Source organism: Pristiophorus japonicus, chromosome 6 (genome assembly GCF_044704955.1).
Source record: "Pristiophorus japonicus isolate sPriJap1 chromosome 6, sPriJap1.hap1, whole genome shotgun sequence".
NCBI lineage: Eukaryota > Metazoa > Chordata > Chondrichthyes > Pristiophoridae > Pristiophorus > Pristiophorus japonicus.
In genome coordinates, this window is record NC_091982.1 from 944,820 (window position 1) to 964,241 (window position 19,422).

The following is a 19,422-nucleotide window of genomic DNA, read 5'->3' on the forward strand; positions in this document are numbered from 1 at the left end:
CGCTCAACACACAGCCTCTTCAGACCAGGAAGACGAGCAGGTGGATGAGGAGGAGGAGGAACCTGAGATGCAGATGGCACTGCAGCGGCACACATTGCTGCCCGGGATGGCCTCATCGTGGCTAGATTTACTTAACTTGCTCTAATACAGCCACATGCTTTACTAAGTCTCCCCCACCCACTCAACCACCTCCCCCCACCAACAACACCATAAAGCATCCCTACAATGATACAATTCCTCTTATCCAAAGCCCCAATATTCTAGTTTAAATAATGTGTCACCATTCACTCCAAGTGACAAAGCCACTTCCAAGGTTTGAGGCAAAAATGGACAAGACTGGAAAGTGGTGCAAAGAAAAACATTTGTGTGTGCAATCAAAACAACTGAAAGTTATTCCCATTATTTTTTTAATACACCCACGTGCATCTACTTTTGTGTAATTTTTTTTCGCAAGTGTTTCTATGACGTACAACCGCTGTGGCTTCAGCAGAGGTAATTGCAGGCTGCGACTGTGTAGACACTTTTGGCGGACATCCTGTGTGTTTTGGAGCCTGTGATGGCCCTGCCAAAGTCTGTATTTCCTGCAACAGTGCAGGGCCATGCTCGGTCATCGGGATCCGAGGAAGCATGTGGGGTTCTGACTGAGGGGAAGACAATGGGAGAGAGGCAATGGGAGAGAAGTGGGAGTGCTTTGAGAAGATCCCCACTTCCATGTCCCCTCTCACCATCATCCCTCTTATTGGCCATCCGAACTTCTCTGCTAGCTAGGAGCTGGCGAGCACCTTCTTGCACAGCAGTGGGGCCATGAACACCCAAGTCAACATTTACATCCTTCCTTGAAAGGTCTATGAGTGCCTGCCATCTGTTGTTCACAGCTAGCATGTGCTCATGTGAGTGGTGCATTTGTTGCTCCATGCAGGTGGCCATCCTTTTCATGAAAGAGCAAATCGTCACCATCGCCTGTGACATGGTGGTCTCATGTTGGAGATGGACTTCGCAGCTGCAAAGATACCAGAGTCTCATGCAATTGTTGCTGCCCCTCCAAGATCACCCCTACCCTTAAATGGAGACTCCCACCTGGCTATACCTTCCACCACTTGCCCTGTTCACACCGCCATGGTAGCGATGTGGCTGTCATTGGCAAATCACATCTTGGTCTGTCACCGTACTCCTCCGCTGCTTTCTCCTCCTGTGAGCATCTCACCCTATTCCATCCCGCTCACCTCTCATTTAAAATTCTCGTTCTCTACCGCCCACTCAAGTACCATAAAAATACTTTCCTCCCTCTGCAACGAACAAGTTCTCATCCTCGGTGATTTCAACTTCCATCTCAATTCATCATGCCCTCCCTCCTCTGAGGTCACGAGCCTTCTATCCTCCCTTAAACTCTCACTCCATTAAACTCCACAACCCATATTCATGTCCAGCCCCTCCATCTTGCCATCTCGCGTGGCCTTGCTACTCCCATCGTGTCAATCGCAGATAAGGTCATCTCTGCCCACTTCCTCGTATCGCTCCTCCTACATCCCCCTTTCACCCCCAGCCTACCTCCTTTTGTGTCCTCCCCTGGAAAAAACTCTCGACTCTTTTACAACTGCACTTATGAATTTCCAACTGTCCAGCCTTTGATCCTCTCTTCACCAGGATATCCCATCGATCTGCTCAATCACACCCTCACCACCTTTGATGCCCTAGTCCCTGTTAAAAGGGGCCAAAATTGCCCCTTTCCTTCAGGCCTGTTACCACCGCAAATCGGCGGCCATGCTGCAGAGTGGAGTTGCCACCAACTTTTCGTGGAATGGCCGCTTTTAGACCAATTGCCCTCTCGCGGTTTCTCGACCCACCCCACCCCCACCGCTCCGCTGCTGCCAATCCGTGGCAAGCACGCCATCACCATGCGCACCGCCGATGGTGACATTTCCCTTGGAAAATCTTCGGCCTGCCCGGCGCTGCCAAAACAACCTTTGCCCCAGCATTCCAGTGGGGCTGTGGCCTTCTGCAGCAGTGGAGTGGCTTCCCTGAAAGGTGAGGGCACACTGCCGCTGGCCCAGCCGAAACCCTCCCTAGTGGCCCGAAGTTTAAAAATTGTGAAGGCTCTCCCCTTTAAGTGAAGGGGAGAACTGTGGTGAGGCGGCGCTGCGATGACATCATCGCGATGGTGAATACACACCGCCCCCAACTTGCGCCCCTCAGTTGCTGTCACCGGCGTGTTTTTGCCCCTCAGGTGTAGTCATCACCCCCCATTATTGACCGACTTCTGGATCAAAACAAAAAAAACCCAAAGAGCAGAATTTCCTGAGTCAACATGAACTGCAGCTGCAGTAAAAAAAAACATCAAAACAGGGTGCGTGTCCCCCGTTTCGGGCAGGGGGCAATTTCCCCCCTTATACTCTCTCACCCTGGCCATTCCCCGGTACAGCCCTGATCTTCGCTCCCTTAAGTCCAAGAACAGCAGACTTGAATGGATATGGCGACAACTGGTTTAACCATTCACCACCAGCTCTGGCTGGATCACAAATCATTATCGGGTCCTGCCCTCGTCTGCCCAAATCGCTCACTATTCCAGAATCATTCTGGAATGTAAAGATAAACCCCGACTTCTATTCTCCATTGCTAGCCGTCTTTTTAAACCCCTTTCCTCAGTCTCCACCCTCACCTCTGACAATAAGTGTGAGGAACTCATGGACTTCTTCGTCTCCAAGAGTGAGACCATCCGTTCGGCTGCCTCTGCCCTTCCTTCCCCTAGCCCACCGGACCAAACTTCCTCTAAGGGTCCTCCCTACCCTAGCCCTGACCTCACATCTTTCTCCAGTTTCTCTCCGATCTCCCCTCATTACCTTTCCGAGCTCATCCTGTCCATGAGACCGACTTCCTGCTCCCTTGACCTTATTCCCACCACCTGCTGACCAGCCAACTTTCTTTTCTGGCTCCCATGTTAGCTGACATTGTTAATGCTTCTGTCTCCTCAGGTACTGTCCCCCTCTCCCTCAAATCTTCCGTCATCACCTCTCAAAAAACCAACCCTCAACGCATCCGTCCTTGCAACCTACCACAGTATCTCCAACCACCCTGTCCTCTCCAAAGTCCTTGAACGTGTTATCGCCTCCCAAATCCATGCCCATCTTTCCCACAATTCCATGTTTGAATTCCTCCAATCAGGTTTCTGCGCCTGCCACAGTACCGAAACGGCTCTCATCAAAGTCACAACTGACATCCTTTGTGACTGCGACAAAGGCAAACTATCCCTTCTTGACTTGTCTGCAGCCTTTGACACGGTTGACCATTCTATCCTACTCCAATGCCTCTCCACCATCATCCAGCTGGGTAGGACCGCACTTCATTCTTATCTATCTAATCCTAGCCAGAGAATCACCTGCAATAGCTTCTCTTCACGCCCCCGCATCGTTACCTTTAGTGTCCCCCAAGGATCTATCCTTGGCCCCCTCCTATTTCTCATCGGCATGTTGTCTCTTATTGACATCATCCTAAAACACAGTGTCAGTTTCCACATGTATGCTGATGACACCCAGCTCAACCTCACGTCTTCTCTGACCGCTCCACGGTCTCGAAATTGACAATCTGCTTGTCCGACATCCAGTTCTGGATGAGCACAAATTTTCTCCAAATGAATATTGGGAAGACCGAAGCCATTGTTTGCAGTCTCTGCCACAAACTCCATTCCTTAGCAACTGACTTCATCCCTCTCCCCAATATCTGTCTGAGGCTGAACCCCTCCCAACATCGGCCATCTCCACCCTTGCCTCAGCTCAAGTGCTGTTGAAACTGTCATCCATACGTTTGTTTCATCTAGACTTAACTATTCCAATGCACTCCTGGCTGGCCTCCTACATTCTACCCTATGTAAACTAGAGGTGATCCAAAAGTTGGCTGTCTGTGTCCTAACTCCTGCTCACCCATCACCCCCTGTGCTCGCTGACCTACATTGGCTTCCGGTTAAGCAACGCCTCGATTTCAAAATTCTCATGCTTATTTTCAAATCCCTCCATGGCCTCGCCCCTCCCTATCTCTGTAATCTCCTCCAGCATCACAACAACCCCCCCCACCCCCCGAGATGTCTGCACTCCTCTAATTCTGCCCTCTTGGGCATCCCTGATTATAATCGCTCAACCATCGGTGGCCGTGCCTTGTGTTGCCTAGGCCCCAAGCTCTGGAACTCCCTGCCTAAAGCTCTCCACATCTCTTCTCCTTCAAGATGCTCCTTAAAACCTACCTCTTTGACCAAGCTTTTGATCACCTGCGCTAATTTCTACTTATGCGGCTCGGTGTCAAATTTTTTATCTCATAATACTCCTGTGAAGCGCCTTGGGACATTTCACTTATAGCGTTAAAGGCGCTATATAAATACAAGTTGTTGTGCCCCGAGGCTCAGCATCTACATGCAGCTCAGCAGAGCTCCGGCAAGGAGTCTCCCCGTCAACACCATCTGCTCTTACCCACTTTTGAATTGTGTGACACTAGGTGATAATTCTACTCTATGGCGCAAAGGACCCACCAAGGTGTGAGTATCTGCGCTGGTGCTGGCTACTTTTGGGTCTGCTGACCATGCACCCTTAGAGGCTGGAGGTTTCTCGAACAAGTTGTCTTCCTCGTCTGGCTGGACAGTGGGGTGGGGGGGTGGTAATTGATGGACCTGTGGGAGAGTAAAGAGATTAATTAGAACAAGAAGTTGTATTTATATAGCACCTTTAACATAGTGGAATGTCCCAATGCATTTCACAGGAGTATTAGGAGACAAAAAAAATTTCTCACCGAGCCACGTAAGGAGAAATTAGAACAGGTGACCAAAAGCTTTGTCAATGAGGTATATTTTAAGGAGCGTTTTGAAGAAGGAAAAAGTTTGAGAGGCAGAGAGGTTTAGGCAAGGAATTCTACAGCTTAGAGCCCAGGCATATCCACCAATGGTTGCGCAATTATAATCAGGGATGCTCAAGAGGGCAGAATTAGAGGAGCAGACATCTCGCAGGGTTGTGGGGCTGAAGGAGATTACAGAGATAGGGAGGGGCGAGGCCATGGAGGGATTTGAAAATTGTTGACAATTTTGAAATTGAGGCGTTGCTTAACCGGGAGCCAATGTGTTTTCGGATGTCGCCAAGAGGCAACATGTAGATGAGAAATAGGAGAAATAGGACAGATCCTTGGGGGATACCAGAGGTAACGATGTGATGAAGTGTTATAAGAATGGGTCAAGTTACCATAATACAGATGATGTCATTTCATTGGCTGCTGCCATCAGTCACCATATGGGTAACTGTTGTATGCCATGTGGCTTTACGAGATGTGATTCTGTCACCAGGTTGCTGGGATGTCCCCCTTTCTTCGCCTCCCACTGCCAGCGTCTTTCAAGCTCGTGAGGTTTCCAGAAATGCCTCCTCTACTGCTGTGAGGTGTGCAATTACTGGAGGGCCACCTCCGGTTCTCTCCCTCTCCCTGTTGTTGTGGACTCTTCTTCTGCAAGGAGAGAAAGAAGAGAAATTTGAGTGAGTGATGGAATGAGTGGAGGGAATGGATGGGTTACATCTTTAGAGAGTAACTATAAAGGAGTGGGGTGCCAATGCCAAATGGTGTCCTTCTGCGGTGTTACTTGTTATGATTGCATTAGGATGAGGGTGAGTGTGAGGAGTGGTTAGTCAGATGAGGATGTATTTACATCGAGAGAGAGAGGGATGAGTGGACGTGCCAGGTATGCTGGTGTGAGCAGTAATATGCAGGAATACAGTTGGGAAGACAGTGATGGGCAGGTGTTGACAGGCACTTCAGAATGAGGGTGAGTGTGGCATCGCACTCACCTTTCCTGACCTCATGAGAGCATTGAAACACTTCAAGCACTATATCCAGGTCCTCCTCACCACATCCCTACTGCTGACCTCCTCAGCCATATCCACAGCCAGGCTCTTTTTGTTTCTTGTGGACGTCTCCTTCACCTATCAGCAGGGAAATGGACCTCCCCGCGTGCTCGGACAGCCTCCACCAGAGTTTGCAGCGATGAATCAGAGAAATGTGGAGGAGCCCTCTGCGTTTGCCTATCCATCCTTCCAAAGTTCTATCACTACTGTGGCCTTTCTTTGTCACCTTCCACCCTCCTCTGGCAACCTTCAAGTGAGTTGACTGCTTTAAATATGAATGCTGGAAACAAGTCATCGATGACGCCATCAGACCCGCGCCATTTAATAGGGCCAGGAAACGCACATGACTCTTTCAATTGGGGCATTAAGTAAAAGTTTCTCTGAGCAACCCAACTCGACGCAAAGATGAAAGTTCAAGCCAATAGCTTACTACATCGATTCTGACCATTTAATGTTTTTATTCGAGGACTGGTTAGCAGAAAACCTACTATAAATGTTGGTTATATTATTATATATTCACTTGTTCATCTTTTATTCACTAAATTTGCTTGTTTTTTAAGTCTACGATGCGGTCTGCTGTGATGCATTGCTGTTGTTCAAAGATGGCAAAACATTTCTGTGAAACACAGGATCGAGCCAATATCTGAAACAATTCACAAAAAGATGTCCATTTGTTTTCCTAAAATACAGAAGCCGAAGTATCTAGGCTAAGGCAGAAAAAGACAAAAATATTAACATTAATCTTAAAGTCATTTTGGTGAGTAGCAGTGTCCCCAAAGTGCATTGAGCAGTATTGATTTTTTCTGTCCCTGACGGGGCTTCGCACCAGCAAAAGGGGAGGTAAATTTGACGGCTGTTGCATTTCTACTCAGCACCTTCAGGGTGCTACAGCTAATGCTAGAGACAGTACCAGCCAGAAGACCCCAAGACCAGAGAGGTAGCTGGGTAAGAAAAAAATACTTTACTTCTGGGCTTCTCTTCAGCTTGTTGCCAAGTCTCTCTGACTGCAGGGCCTAAGGATTCCTGGCAGAGGCCTAACTGCCTCATCTGCATTGGTCTGATGGGCTCGGGCCTTATGTCGGTGCAGGCCCCAGTCCACAGGAAAGCTCTAGAAATCTTGGGCCACCATAAGATGGGTGGAAACCCAGCATAATGGGCCTCCATCACTCTTTCCCGTGCTATGCATTGGGGAAATGGATACTCCTTGAGGGGGTGGGGGGAAACTCATGAAAATTAGCCCCATGATTGTTGTTTTCATTCATAGGGTAACATCCAATTCAGAATTAGCCCTGTTGTACCATTATTCAAAACATGGCGCAATTATATTTTATTGTTCTAACTGAGATACCAAGGTGAAGGACAAGTGTCATAGTTTAAAATTAAAAATAAAAATGAGGTACCTCAGGTTATAACAATTAAGCGATACCAATCTTGGGGTTTGATAGGCTGAAAACTGTATGTGGAAGGGAAAATTCAAGGTGATAAGAAGATTCAGATTTGAGGGCCTGGGAAAAATAACATTGGATGATAGACTGTGATAAATCTAGATTTCAACAGTAAGGGTGTATGGAAGGGAACGTGTAAGGAGAGCACTAATCAGAATCCTGCTGCTGACTTGAAGTGATTTGATTTTTAACCTTTGTTTGTTAAATATGAGTCTTAAATTGTAACAGCTTAAAATAACTAATTGATTCTGCAATTGTACAGCTACACAGCAATTCTAAGATGGTGACCACTGAACCTTTGAACTGGATTGACCCTTGCAGCATCGGCAGTTTTAATATGCTTGTGTGAAGTAGTCACCTAATAGAGAATGTATCTTTAATGGGATGAGGACGTGCCTGTGCGAACTGATTACCAAGCTTTAGGCAACTGTACTCACTGATGCAGTTGCAAGGACACCAGTTAGGCCTGCAGAAGAAAAACATCTGTTAAAACATTATATTTTTAATTAAAATTTATATAGGATAGGAGGACCAGGTTGGTGCTGAGGAGATACAGAATCAAAGACAAGAACAGATTTACATGGTCAAACAACAATTAAATATAACAGGAAATAAATGTGTGATAACAACAATAAAGAGATATACTCATCTCGTTGGCTCAATGGCAAAGGAGCTTGTTTGTGACAGGTTCAGCGCAGGTAATTTGAACCTAACCTGTCCAACAGTCGGATGCCCGTTTTACACCCACCCGATTTTGTGCTCCACTGAAATCAATCTCTGCAGATTAGGTTAAAATGACCCCATCTTGTTGACTGAACTATTGATGAAGTCTAGGTTTTGTCTTAGTTTCACCTTATATGAAGTTGTTTTTTTAACTTTTGGCATAACCATGTGATGTCGAGACATGCTGATAGTCACCGAGCAGGGATAAGAGAATGATACAAAAAGTAGCTAATTGTAATAAGAATTTGGATTCAACGGTTCAACCTGAACACTGAGCTTCGAACACATGAAAGTCCCCAATCATCAGCACCCGATGTGGTTGTAAGTGTGTGTTTAAGTACTATTGCATCTACTGTAGACTTACTAAATCTATGATCTATGAAGGTGCTTGACCTGAACATTTCAAGAACCTTATTGATTATGAAGAATAAATATAACATGCAATCATAAACAAATGCATCCTCGAACAGAAGAGTGCAGAAGTTAGTGTATTTGCAGTAAATGGAACTCTGAACCAAAAGGTAAGAATCCAAGTAAGTTTAATGGGAGTTGATTTCAGATAACTGTATAAATGTGATGTGTGATTCATTCTAGAATCCAACTTAGTTCTTGTAAACAAAACAGCGAGGTCTTCTCTCTATGTGCTCCTTAGAAATAAATCTGAAAATGTCCAATCTACAGACTTTCACCTATGTTCCTCATTGCTTATATTACCAACACAATACATTTGTTAAATCTTCAAAATGAAATATGCTGGCAACTAAATAATTTACTTTTTCAACAAAAAAAACTCTGGTGTATATAAACAACAAATGTATAAACATGAAGAATTCAAAAAACCCATCAATGGCTGGTTTAGTTTTCCAGCAAAACAATGCAGACATCTTTATATAAACTAAGAGTTAACCAACAGGGTTCCAACTCCTTTTAGCAATATCAAACACTGTACAAAATATACATAGAACAGTCTTATAAACTTCCAAGAAGGATTTGTACATGAAGGTGTAGCCTCATCTGGTTTGTTAGAAGTTTATTTTGGGTAACTGCAGCAGTTTTCAACAGGTAAATACTTTTATCTATACATTGCAACAGATTCATTGCAGAGTTGCAGCACCAAAATTCAGCTACCTCACTGGAGATTTTGCAATATAAACATGCCCAGTTAACTCGCAGAATTTGATCTCTACATGGTTGAGTTACTTGCTTTACTGAACAGAAGTGCCATTTCTTTTAAGGAATGCTGGGATATAAACAGAGATTGCAGCAGACCTTGAGCACCCAGATGGCAACAAACACTTGGTCAAATTACAATAAAACTGAGTAACCATACAGATTTATAATCAACCTATATCAGCACTAGTGGTGAGGAGAGGGCATCTCCTTAATTCAAAATGATCAACTGATTGCCGATAGTAGAAATAAAAAGGAATTTGCCAATGCTGAACACAGAAAATTGCCGGAATTGTGCAGCAACTTGATCAGAAACGGAGAGAGAAAAGGATCTGTTAAAGGTTAATGTTTTAGGTGTGACCTTTCATCCCTGAAACATTAACCCAGTGTTTTCTCTTTCAGGTGCTGATTGGTGGACTGAGCCTTCACAACATTTTCTATTTGCCAAGTGATCTTTATAAACAGTTTGTAATAGATTGAAAAAAGGCATCATCTTGGCTGCTGTATTGTGTTGACCAATGTAATTGTTTTTCAATTTAGATAAGCCTGCTGATTTTGGGTAACTGATTAACTCTGATAATTACCCTCGATATATGAATTTCAAATTTAGGTTTATACCCAATAAAGTCTGGAAATGTCAATTTCTGCACACAGCAGTTCTGGTGTGCTGCACACAATCCTTTTTCTTGTTTGGTGTAATATTAATGCAGGGTGCATTTTCAGTTTCCTGCATCATGTATTGAATTAAGTTCTATGGATAACAGACTGGGGATGGGAAAATAGACACTGAGAGTGCAGCTAATGGTGTATCTCAACTCCATTTAACATTATACTTTGTAACTGCATATGTGTTTATTACTTACTGACAGTATTGTATGTTACTTCCAAAGTTGCTTGGCTGATTAAACTAACATTTACTGATATGAACATTTTGTTAAAATTTTGATCTGAAAAAGCAAGGATTTTTTTGTAGCTGATTTCATTCGATTTTATGATCAGAATTCATTGACCAGAATAAACCTGAACATCAAAGGGCTTAAGTACAGAAGAACAAATATCATCCTTTTAATGTCCCAAAGCATTTCAAAGTCGATCAATTATTTTTTAAATGTAGTCACTGTTGTTATGAAAATATAGCAAGGTCCCACAAACAGCAATTGAGACAAATGACGAGTTAATCTGTTTTAGGGATGTTGATTGAGGAATAAATATTGGCCAGGACACCTGCAAAACTCTCCTACTCTTTGCCAAATAGTGCCGTGGTATCTTCGACATCCACCTCAAAAGGCAGATGGAGCCTCAGTTTAATATCTCATCTGAAAGGCAGCAGTACTCAGTACTTCCCAGTACTGCACTGAAATGTCAGTCTAGATTATGTGGTCATATCTTAGAGTGGGACTTGAACCCACATTTTCTAACTTAAAAGTGAGCCAAGCTGATGTTTAAATTATTTTCACTGTTGGTAGAAACCTAATAAACTGGGCAATATTAAACAAAGGACTGCAATTATTTACTGCTAGCGCAAACCAGGACCATTTTGGCAGCTGCTGAAGCTGACAGCTGAACAGAAGAGCTTAAGTTTTAAGATTATTGCCATTAGATTTTAGGCTTCTGTGTTAATTTAATATCTTTTGATTTTTTTTCCTACTACATAATCCGTGCTTGCTACAACTGCATCTCGACACTAAACGGTAAAAATATTCTCAGCTAAATTAAACCCAGCACAGGCGCCTGCCATTCTTTGAGCATATCGCAATCTAAAATCATCTGATTTACAAGAAAACTGATTTGTAGAATAGATTGTTTTTATTTTTCCAATGACAGGCTTCATTCTTCACTTAGTAATGATAACAGAAAGACCAATGTGTTCTTTTGTGTTTATTCGAAAGCTCATGGATGAATTGGACTCAAAATAAATGCTCAAATAAAAATTAAACTTCCAATTTTTCTCATTCCTATATTTTTTTAATAGAAAAATTGGCCTTAATCCCTCTTAAATAATTATCCTTTGTAACTAGATATTCATATTAAGTCCAGCTTTAATTGAAGATTAGATAAAGCGTTATATGGGTGAATGGCACTACCAAGCTGAGAGTGGAAGAGTTAAGCACTCAACTTACATTTGCCTAGGATTCAGGCACAGGAACTTCACTGCAAATAGTTGTGCTGTTGTGTAACATTAGCTGAGGACTACTGTACATAATGAGTCATATAACAAGTCTCACAGCACCACTTGCAGTATGAATGGCATGTTGCAGCCACTCGCCATTTTTAATATATGACAGATAACATTCAGTTATGCCCAGCTATACCTCACCTAGGATGGAGTTTTCAAACTGCGATGTCAGTAAGCAACCAGTTACATTGCTTGGTCACATACCTATTGAGTGAGTGAGAGAAGGTAGAGTTTGGCGCAACTGTACTTAACACAAAAACTTAACATTTTAAAAAAGTGGTCTGTGGACCAGTTGTATGGTGCCAGCAATGCAAGACCACATATTTTTAGATAAGCCTGCTACCAACAGCAAGCTACAAAATCAGCAGCCTTACAATGCATCCATGGTATTTTTCTGTTGTCAATTAACTGTGCTAAACCACTGCCAAATGCTGCAGAACTACACATTCAACTTCTGAGCGTTTAAAGCTGACAAAATGAATAGCCATTACTTAAGATGTCATTGTACCCACTGAATATGAAGCTCCGTGGCAAAGGAACACTAGCCAGCATGTATGAACAGAGCCATGCTGGCTAAAATTTGCTTTTGGGAACGTACAGGCAGAAGAATCCAGTGGGCAGCCTGATAATTGTTTTATCTGGTTTTGTTCCGAGTTGGAGTTGCACTATATCTGATGTGAAGCCCAAGCAGTGCGAGACTACCTCACTGTTTGGTTGTGCTGGGGAGTCAGATCACCAACCTGACTCCTGAGTTATACTGCTGCTTTTGCAGCATTGCATATCCCAAGTGCTTCACATCAACATGAAAACAGTATAGTGACTCCTTTGGACTTAGATTATTTATTTCTGCTGTACAATAAAATCTAACGTTATTTAAATCTGGGGGGTTCGGCTGATGGGCTTATTTTATAATAAAGGTTTATTGGGTTCTGGTTCAAAATTTTGGTTTAAATGGCAAAAATGGAATGTGGTTTTTGCAGTACTGCTGAATAGTGAATACCGATTTCAGTAGTTTTGGATCCACCTTGGAGTTCATTGGAGATAGCTTGCTTGTCTGTACTATCTTATTAAACATAAGTGCTTTTATGTTCATGCCATTAGGTCCCCTACCTTGGTGTGGCTTTGACTTTAATTCATGTACCTGCAGCAGTACATAAAGCCAGTGATAGGTGCAACTCAACAAGCATTCAAAGTAAAGTGCATTATCACAGAAAGTAGTATAATGTGTAATGTGAGCTCAAATTTATCTGTAACTAACAAACCTCCAGTGGGCTTTTCAATTTTACTTCAATCAACAGCAGGCATCCCGGTATTCAGTTTTCATTTTGATCAATCTAACTTAGATTTAAATTGGTTTTAAATTGGAAAATAAAATTTGCTCATGAAAATATAAACACCCACAAAACTTACAACTGTGGCAAAAAAATGAGAATCCCTGCTTACAGGGTACAAATATCCAATTTCTAGATATTGCTTGAGATAAAGAAACTGTTTACTTTGTGATTGATTCTATTAAAATATCCTTTGTCATATTTAGAAACGATTGCGTGCCCAATTGCTACAAACTGAACTGTTTCAATTTAGGTATTGGACACGTGTCGTTCAGGCACTGGTAATAGTTCTTCAGATTATCTTATGGTGGATTCTTGCTTCCTGATCTAAAAAAAGTTATCCAATTCATATTTAGCAAAAACAAAGATTCTTATTGTGTGCAGCAAGTCAGATACAATTGAATTTTTAAAAAGTTACACATCCACAGCTGTGTTTCTTGAACACAGACTAGCGCATCATGTTACAAGGTTTGGGCACAAGTTTAATCTATACACTCTGCTGAATGTCTGATCTCAGCTTCACTAATGTGCAGAGCTGTCAGTTAGAGTCAAGGCACCTGCTCAACAGTGCATGAGGAAGAATGGGAGAAAATATCAGAAGTACGCATTCTTGCCAGCTCTTTACAGCTGGCTGAGAGAGCAGTTCTCAAAAGTCTGTGAATAGACTATCACCCTGTTCTCTCAACGAAAACTGCTGTGTGATGCAGGACAGTGGGTGAACTGGACAGAAAATAATTATTTGGAGAGAGAATAAAGGGTGAGTGATGAGCAATATGTGGTAAAAGAAATAAATATTGATTATTTTACAAGAATCAATTAATCCATTGGCATTACTGATTATTTTTCATGGTTGATGAATCACAAACTTAGGTGCACTTCAACATAATTAGTTGAGTAGAAAATATTTTTAATGAACCTAGTTAAAATATTTTAACACTTCCTTTAAACATCCCAGCAATCCTTATGCTGTTGCACTACAAGGTCACAACTGACCTGTTTTTCTTCCTTTCTGTTAGGGTGGCTGCTCCATGCCTGATTTGAGAAAACAGAAGTATTGTCTGGCATACTGTACACACCTGCTAGTACCCATTCAACTCATTCCCTATTTATTTGAGATGGGAATAGTTTATCGATCAGTCATGATTTTGGTTCACCTTGTGAATGTAATAACTTTCTCACAGTCTTCAGTTAATAATTCCACTGTAGAACCAATAAGGTCCAACAAATCAGGCACGCACCGTACCAGTTCCAGAGACATCCTGCCATCCATGGAGCAGAACTGGAGGTTCCCGAGCTGAAAATGTACCTGGCTTGTAGACACCTGCTTGTAAAATTCTGCCTCAGTAATGGTAGCTATTTCAAAGTGAGGGAAGCGAGATTGGAAAATCCTGACTGACATTTTCAATCTTCGGAGAACTTCTGATAACACCAGCCAATTGCAAGGGCTGTACAAACAAGAAAACATACAGGGTAGTAAGTATAATTCTAATACTATGCAGGATAACCACATTACATAATCTGAAAATTCACATCTTTAGGGTGTAGAATGATCACAAAATTATACATAAAATAATTTAACATTCATCTGTCTTGAAATTTGCAAATCAACATCAAAATCAGTCTTTTGTAGTCCCTCTTAATTGTCATGTTACATTATATTCAGCAATGTAATGGACTAAAGCAATGGATTGTAATGAATTGAGGCAAATGAAAGCCATCTACCCTAGAGGAGTGAGGTCTAATTTAAATGGCAAAGTCGGGTCCCAATGACATCATTGCGACATGCACACTACTTTAAATGTGGTCCCAATTAAACTCCACAGTATCAAACCCCTAACTAAAACTGGCAGTGGAATGGATCCTGGCCACAGGATGTCAAAGAAAGCTCTATTTTTTAAAAACTTTTTAAAGGTTCCTTGTAGTTCATGAGGAGTACAAGGATATCGTGGCTCTTACCTGTTCCAGGCTGCCCCCCACCACACCCCCTCCCCCAACCCAAGTTCCAGTGATCAAAGACCAACATTTAATCCAAAGCACCATCAAATCTGACATGCCAAATGGGTTTAAATTCTTGCTATTATCTTATGAATTATGTTGACTAAGAATTCAACTCTTACCCATGAGAAAGGGAAGCTTGTATATTGTAACATGTAAGAGGAGGTTTGTCTGAAAACTCAAAAACAAAGTAATTGGTATCTTCATCTTCCTCTTCATCAAGGCCAGGGGGGTTTGCCAAAATGTTACAAACAGTCTCCTTGTCCTGCTCTGAAAAGTTCAGATAGAATCATTATGTCCAATTATATGCAACCGGTTTTACAAATAATGTAATAAAATATAAATATCATGACTATTTAAGTAGCCTAATATTATTTTCACAGTAACAAGAAAAAAACTGAGCAATTCCTATCAGTTCAAAATATGGTGATAGCTAATACATCTCCTGAAGTGCAATCCTTTCCTCATGTCACTGCCCTTATGCAGGACTATTGGTGGTCACTTCTATCCTCACATGTAAATACTGATGTCAAAACTCATCGAAAACTGAAGCAACTGGAAATTTAAGGGGCAAATAAAAGAACAAAAATGGTAATGAAATCTGAATAATGGAAAGTGCAAGAATGACACATCATGATTGTTCTGATGAAGCTTTTAAACCTGAATGTGATTTAAAAGCAAATTCAGGAGATAACACTTTTAGGTCCAGCTCCCATGACATGGTCTATAATGTTTAAATTGGCTCTTCATAATCCTTTTCACAAAATCCTGCTTGAAAGATTTCTAATTAAGTTAAAAGCAACTGGAATCCTATATAGAACAATGGGATTGGATAGGAAGTTTGCTAAAAATGAAGCAGCGAGTAGCTACTGGAAGGATAATGCCAAAATGGAGATTAGTGCTAAGTAGAGTTCCTCAGGGATCAGCACTTACAACCTCTGTTTCTAACTGGATCAACTACCTTGATATAAAAAAATAAAGAGTAGCTGTGAGAGCATTCACGTCAGAGTGGTGCAAGGGGGTGTAGCGTGGAGTTTTGCAGGGATACATTCATTATCTGAATATCACAATCAAATATAAGCTTGGCAAATTTGCAGAAAATACCAAAAGAAGAAAAACAGTAGAGACACAGGATGCAACGAAAGATTTATGGAAGAATTTAGATTGCAATTTAACAAAGCATATTGTTAGTCCTATGGTATGATAACTCTTTTCACTCCAAATATGAGTTTTCTATTTTATTTTTATCATAGAAGCCTGAGCCTTTCTATGGAAACAGTCTTGTTACTACTGTATAACCATGTTAGAGTGTTGGGGAAACCCAAACTGCAACATGGACAACATAAGGGAGATGCAGGATAAGTACATACCCAAGTACAGCAAAGGCAAAGTTAATTTAAAAAATACTCTGAATCAGGAGGAGAATTAAAGAAAAGATTAGGAAAATGTTTCTGCAAAACTTTGAGAGATGGGGAAAAAGTTACCACTGGGCCGAGTAAAAGATCACAACTTCTTGGGAGATTTTTACCCGAGAGAATACTAGTAATATACCACCCAATATCAAAAATGCTGTGCATGCTCTGGGACTTCTGGCATTAGCGAAACAAAGGTTCTTGTTGCATTTGGGGCTTTAAAAAAAAAACTTTTCCCATGTAAACAGTTTAAATACAGATTCCATAATTAGACTGAGTCACCTACACATATAAAACGAATGGTGCACTGCATTAATGTTGCCCAGCCGAACAATTAACTCTAAATATGGTAGTCTGCTTACTACACCTTCTGTCAACTTGGAAGATGGTAAAAACCACAATGTTAGACAATTCTGTAAAGGTTACACAAATTACTGGGCAAATGTATGAGAAATTACATTTTGGTCTGACGAATACGGTATTCACAAGTTTTTTAACCATGCTGCTCCCATTGCAATGTATGCAACCTGTGAGTATCAGGTTTGTCGAGCTGTTGAGTGACCAATGCTATCGAGTCGCTAAAAACAGCACTGGGCCCTGACTCCGTTAGGTGTGTCGAGAATGCTCAAGCACGTGGGGCGATCCCATCCAAACTGACCCCCGTCCGGACGGAATTCCTCATCGGCGCCAAGTCCCGAAACCTCCCTTGGGATCCGGTGCCTCACAACTTGAACCTCCTCCGGGAAATCCCCTCTATGCCTTTCAGTTCTGCGCGGAGGGAATTCCTGTACGGGCTGCTCTTGCGCATTCTTCACTTTGCCATCCTCGTCTGCCGTCCGGACACGCCATGGCGCACCATTTTGCTGTCCAGAGGAGGCGGAGGTCCCCAATGGAGTGCTCTCTACGCGGGAGTCCTCCCTTTATTTATTGGGGAATTGGCCTGGATGGTGTTGTACGGAGCAGTCCCGTGCAATAGGTTTTTAAGTCGGTTCACGGACTCCCAGGCCACCTGCAATTTCTGCGGTCTGGAGGAGTCCGTGTTCCATGTATATATTAAATGTGTGAGGCTGCAGCCCCTCTTCCAATATTTGAAGGGGCTGCTCCTCAAATTCTGGTTGCACTTCAATCCCACGCTCCTGATCTTTGGGCACCCTGTGCAGAAGGGAGCAGGCAGGTCGGAAGGTCTCCTTGTAGGACTGCTCCTGGGCACGGCCAAGGTGGTCATTAACCGGGCCAGGTAGCGGGCGGTCGAGGAGGTCGTTCAGCCCGACTGCCTGCCTCACTTCCGCGGTTACATCCGAGCCAGGGTGTCCCTGCAGATGGAGCACGCGGTGTCCAACGGTACACTCGCGGCCTTCGGCGAAAGGTGGATGCCACAAGCACTGGAGTGCATCATCACTCCTGGCAACCAAATTTTAATTTGAACCATTATTGTTAAAAGTACATTTGTTTAATTTGTCGGTTTTAGTGCCCCTTTAATAAGGGGGCACTTATTCTTTTGTTTTACAAAATAGTTGTAGAACTGTTGCAGTGTGAGTGGCTTAGCCAGTCACGTGACGCTCGCAAGACTCAGTAAAACCCCAGCTAGTTGGGTTCAGGGGATCCACGATAAGGCATGTGGTTGTGAGCCTGGTGGATGAACTGGTAATGTGTATTGCGACAGTCAAACCATTGCTAATAAACCAACTCGTTCTTTATAGCAATGTGTTGCTATGAATTCTTGCAAAGAACCCATGAAGCAAATACATTACAAAATGGCGATGAGGATAGGCGTTTCCTCATGAAGAAATTTCTGGTGGAGTTTCCTTTTATGAGAAGGCAAAGGCAAGTGGAGCACTGCAAGGAGATATACCGGCAGTGTGATTCTGGTAGTACCATTTTGTTTTGAGTACTGAACAGCGTTGAACTGACAAAAAGAGCTTGTGGAAAGCCACTTAGAGTCACTGAAAAGCAATGAAAGATTATTGAGTGATTAACGGCTATTAAGTGAAGAAGGCACTATGGATGTGATGAGTTATATCAGTAATTTGGGAGCCTTTGACAAGAATAAGGAATTGTTTAGATCCTCAGTGAACGATTGCAAATGTTTTTTAGAGCTAATGATATCAATGAAGCAGGTGTGGCAAATTGATAAATAAGGAATCAAGCAGTGCTCGAGAAAATGAAAACGATTCTATCAGTCATGATTGGTGCAGACAATTATGGCATGTTAGTGAATTTGTTAACCCCGAGAAAGATGAAGGATGCTTCATTCTCAGATACACTACAGATATTGGAGAAAAGTGGAGTAATTAGTGACGATTGATAGGCGTGACTGGGCCACCCCGTTAGTTGGTAGTTTCGAAGGCAGACAAAACGGTATAGCTCTGTGGAGATTATAAAATTACCCTGAATCGAGCAGTTGATGATGAACAGTACCCTTTACAGACATCACAGGACCTGTATGCAGAACTGGCAGGAGCCAAAGTCTTCACAAAACTGGATCTATCCCATGCCTATGCTCAACTCAATGCTGACAAGGAAAGTCAGCAGTATCTGACAGTCAACACACAAAGGTTTATATTCATACACTAAGTTGGCCTATGGTATTAAATCCTCACCAAAAATATTTCAGGTTACCATGGATCATATCTTGCAGGGAATGAATCACTGTTTGTGCAATCAAGATGATGCATTAATAGCCACTGGCACAGAGAAGGAAAACCCGGAAATCTTAGAATCTTCAGAAGGTTCAATTACCATAATCTGAAGCTGAAAAGGAGTAAATGTGCATTCATAAAGCATTAGGTGGTTTATCTAGGATTGCGGGTTGATGAAAATGGTCTCCAACCACTTACGGAGAAAATTTAAGCCATCATAATGGCTCCAGAACTGAAACAAATATTACTGAATTACGATCCTTTTTAGACACATGCAAGCAACACTTGAGCAGTAGCGCTCCTCTTGTCCATTATAATCCGACTCGTGAACTAAAACAAGCATGTGATGCCTCTGGGTATGGTGTGGGAGCAGTGATCAGCAATGTTATGTACGCTCAACAAAAGCGAACAAAATGATGCTCAGACTGAGAACGAGGCTTTGGCAATTCTATTTGGTATTTTAACGGTTTCACCAGTTTCTTTTGGGATGTAAATTCAGGCTAGTAACCGATCACAAACCGTTACTAGCTATCCTACACCCAAAGGCGGCAATTCCATCTATGGTGGCTTCCAGGATGCAAAGATGGGCTATTTTATTGTCTCCGTACGATTACAAAATTGAGTATCGTATGTCGAAGCAGAATGCAGTGGTGGATGCCCTTTCAAG

General features: G+C 42.4%; 1 protein-coding gene across 9 annotated transcripts in view; it reads right to left on the reverse strand.

Moving 5' to 3' along the window:
- Positions 1-8,554: 8,554 nt before the first annotated feature.
- Positions 8,555-19,422, reverse strand: part of LOC139265520 (BCL-6 corepressor-like protein 1) — a 342,936-nt gene continuing 332,068 nt past the window's right edge. For all 9 annotated transcript variants that reach the window (XM_070882537.1, XM_070882538.1, XM_070882542.1 and 6 more), the window contains 2 exons: positions 14,827-14,974; positions 8,555-14,154 (listed from right to left, as the gene is read on the reverse strand). In XM_070882537.1, coding sequence (XP_070738638.1) covers positions 13,860-14,154; positions 14,827-14,974 — 443 coding nt within the window. In that variant the 3' untranslated portion in view covers positions 8,555-13,859. The remainder of the gene's footprint in view (positions 14,155-14,826; positions 14,975-19,422) is intronic.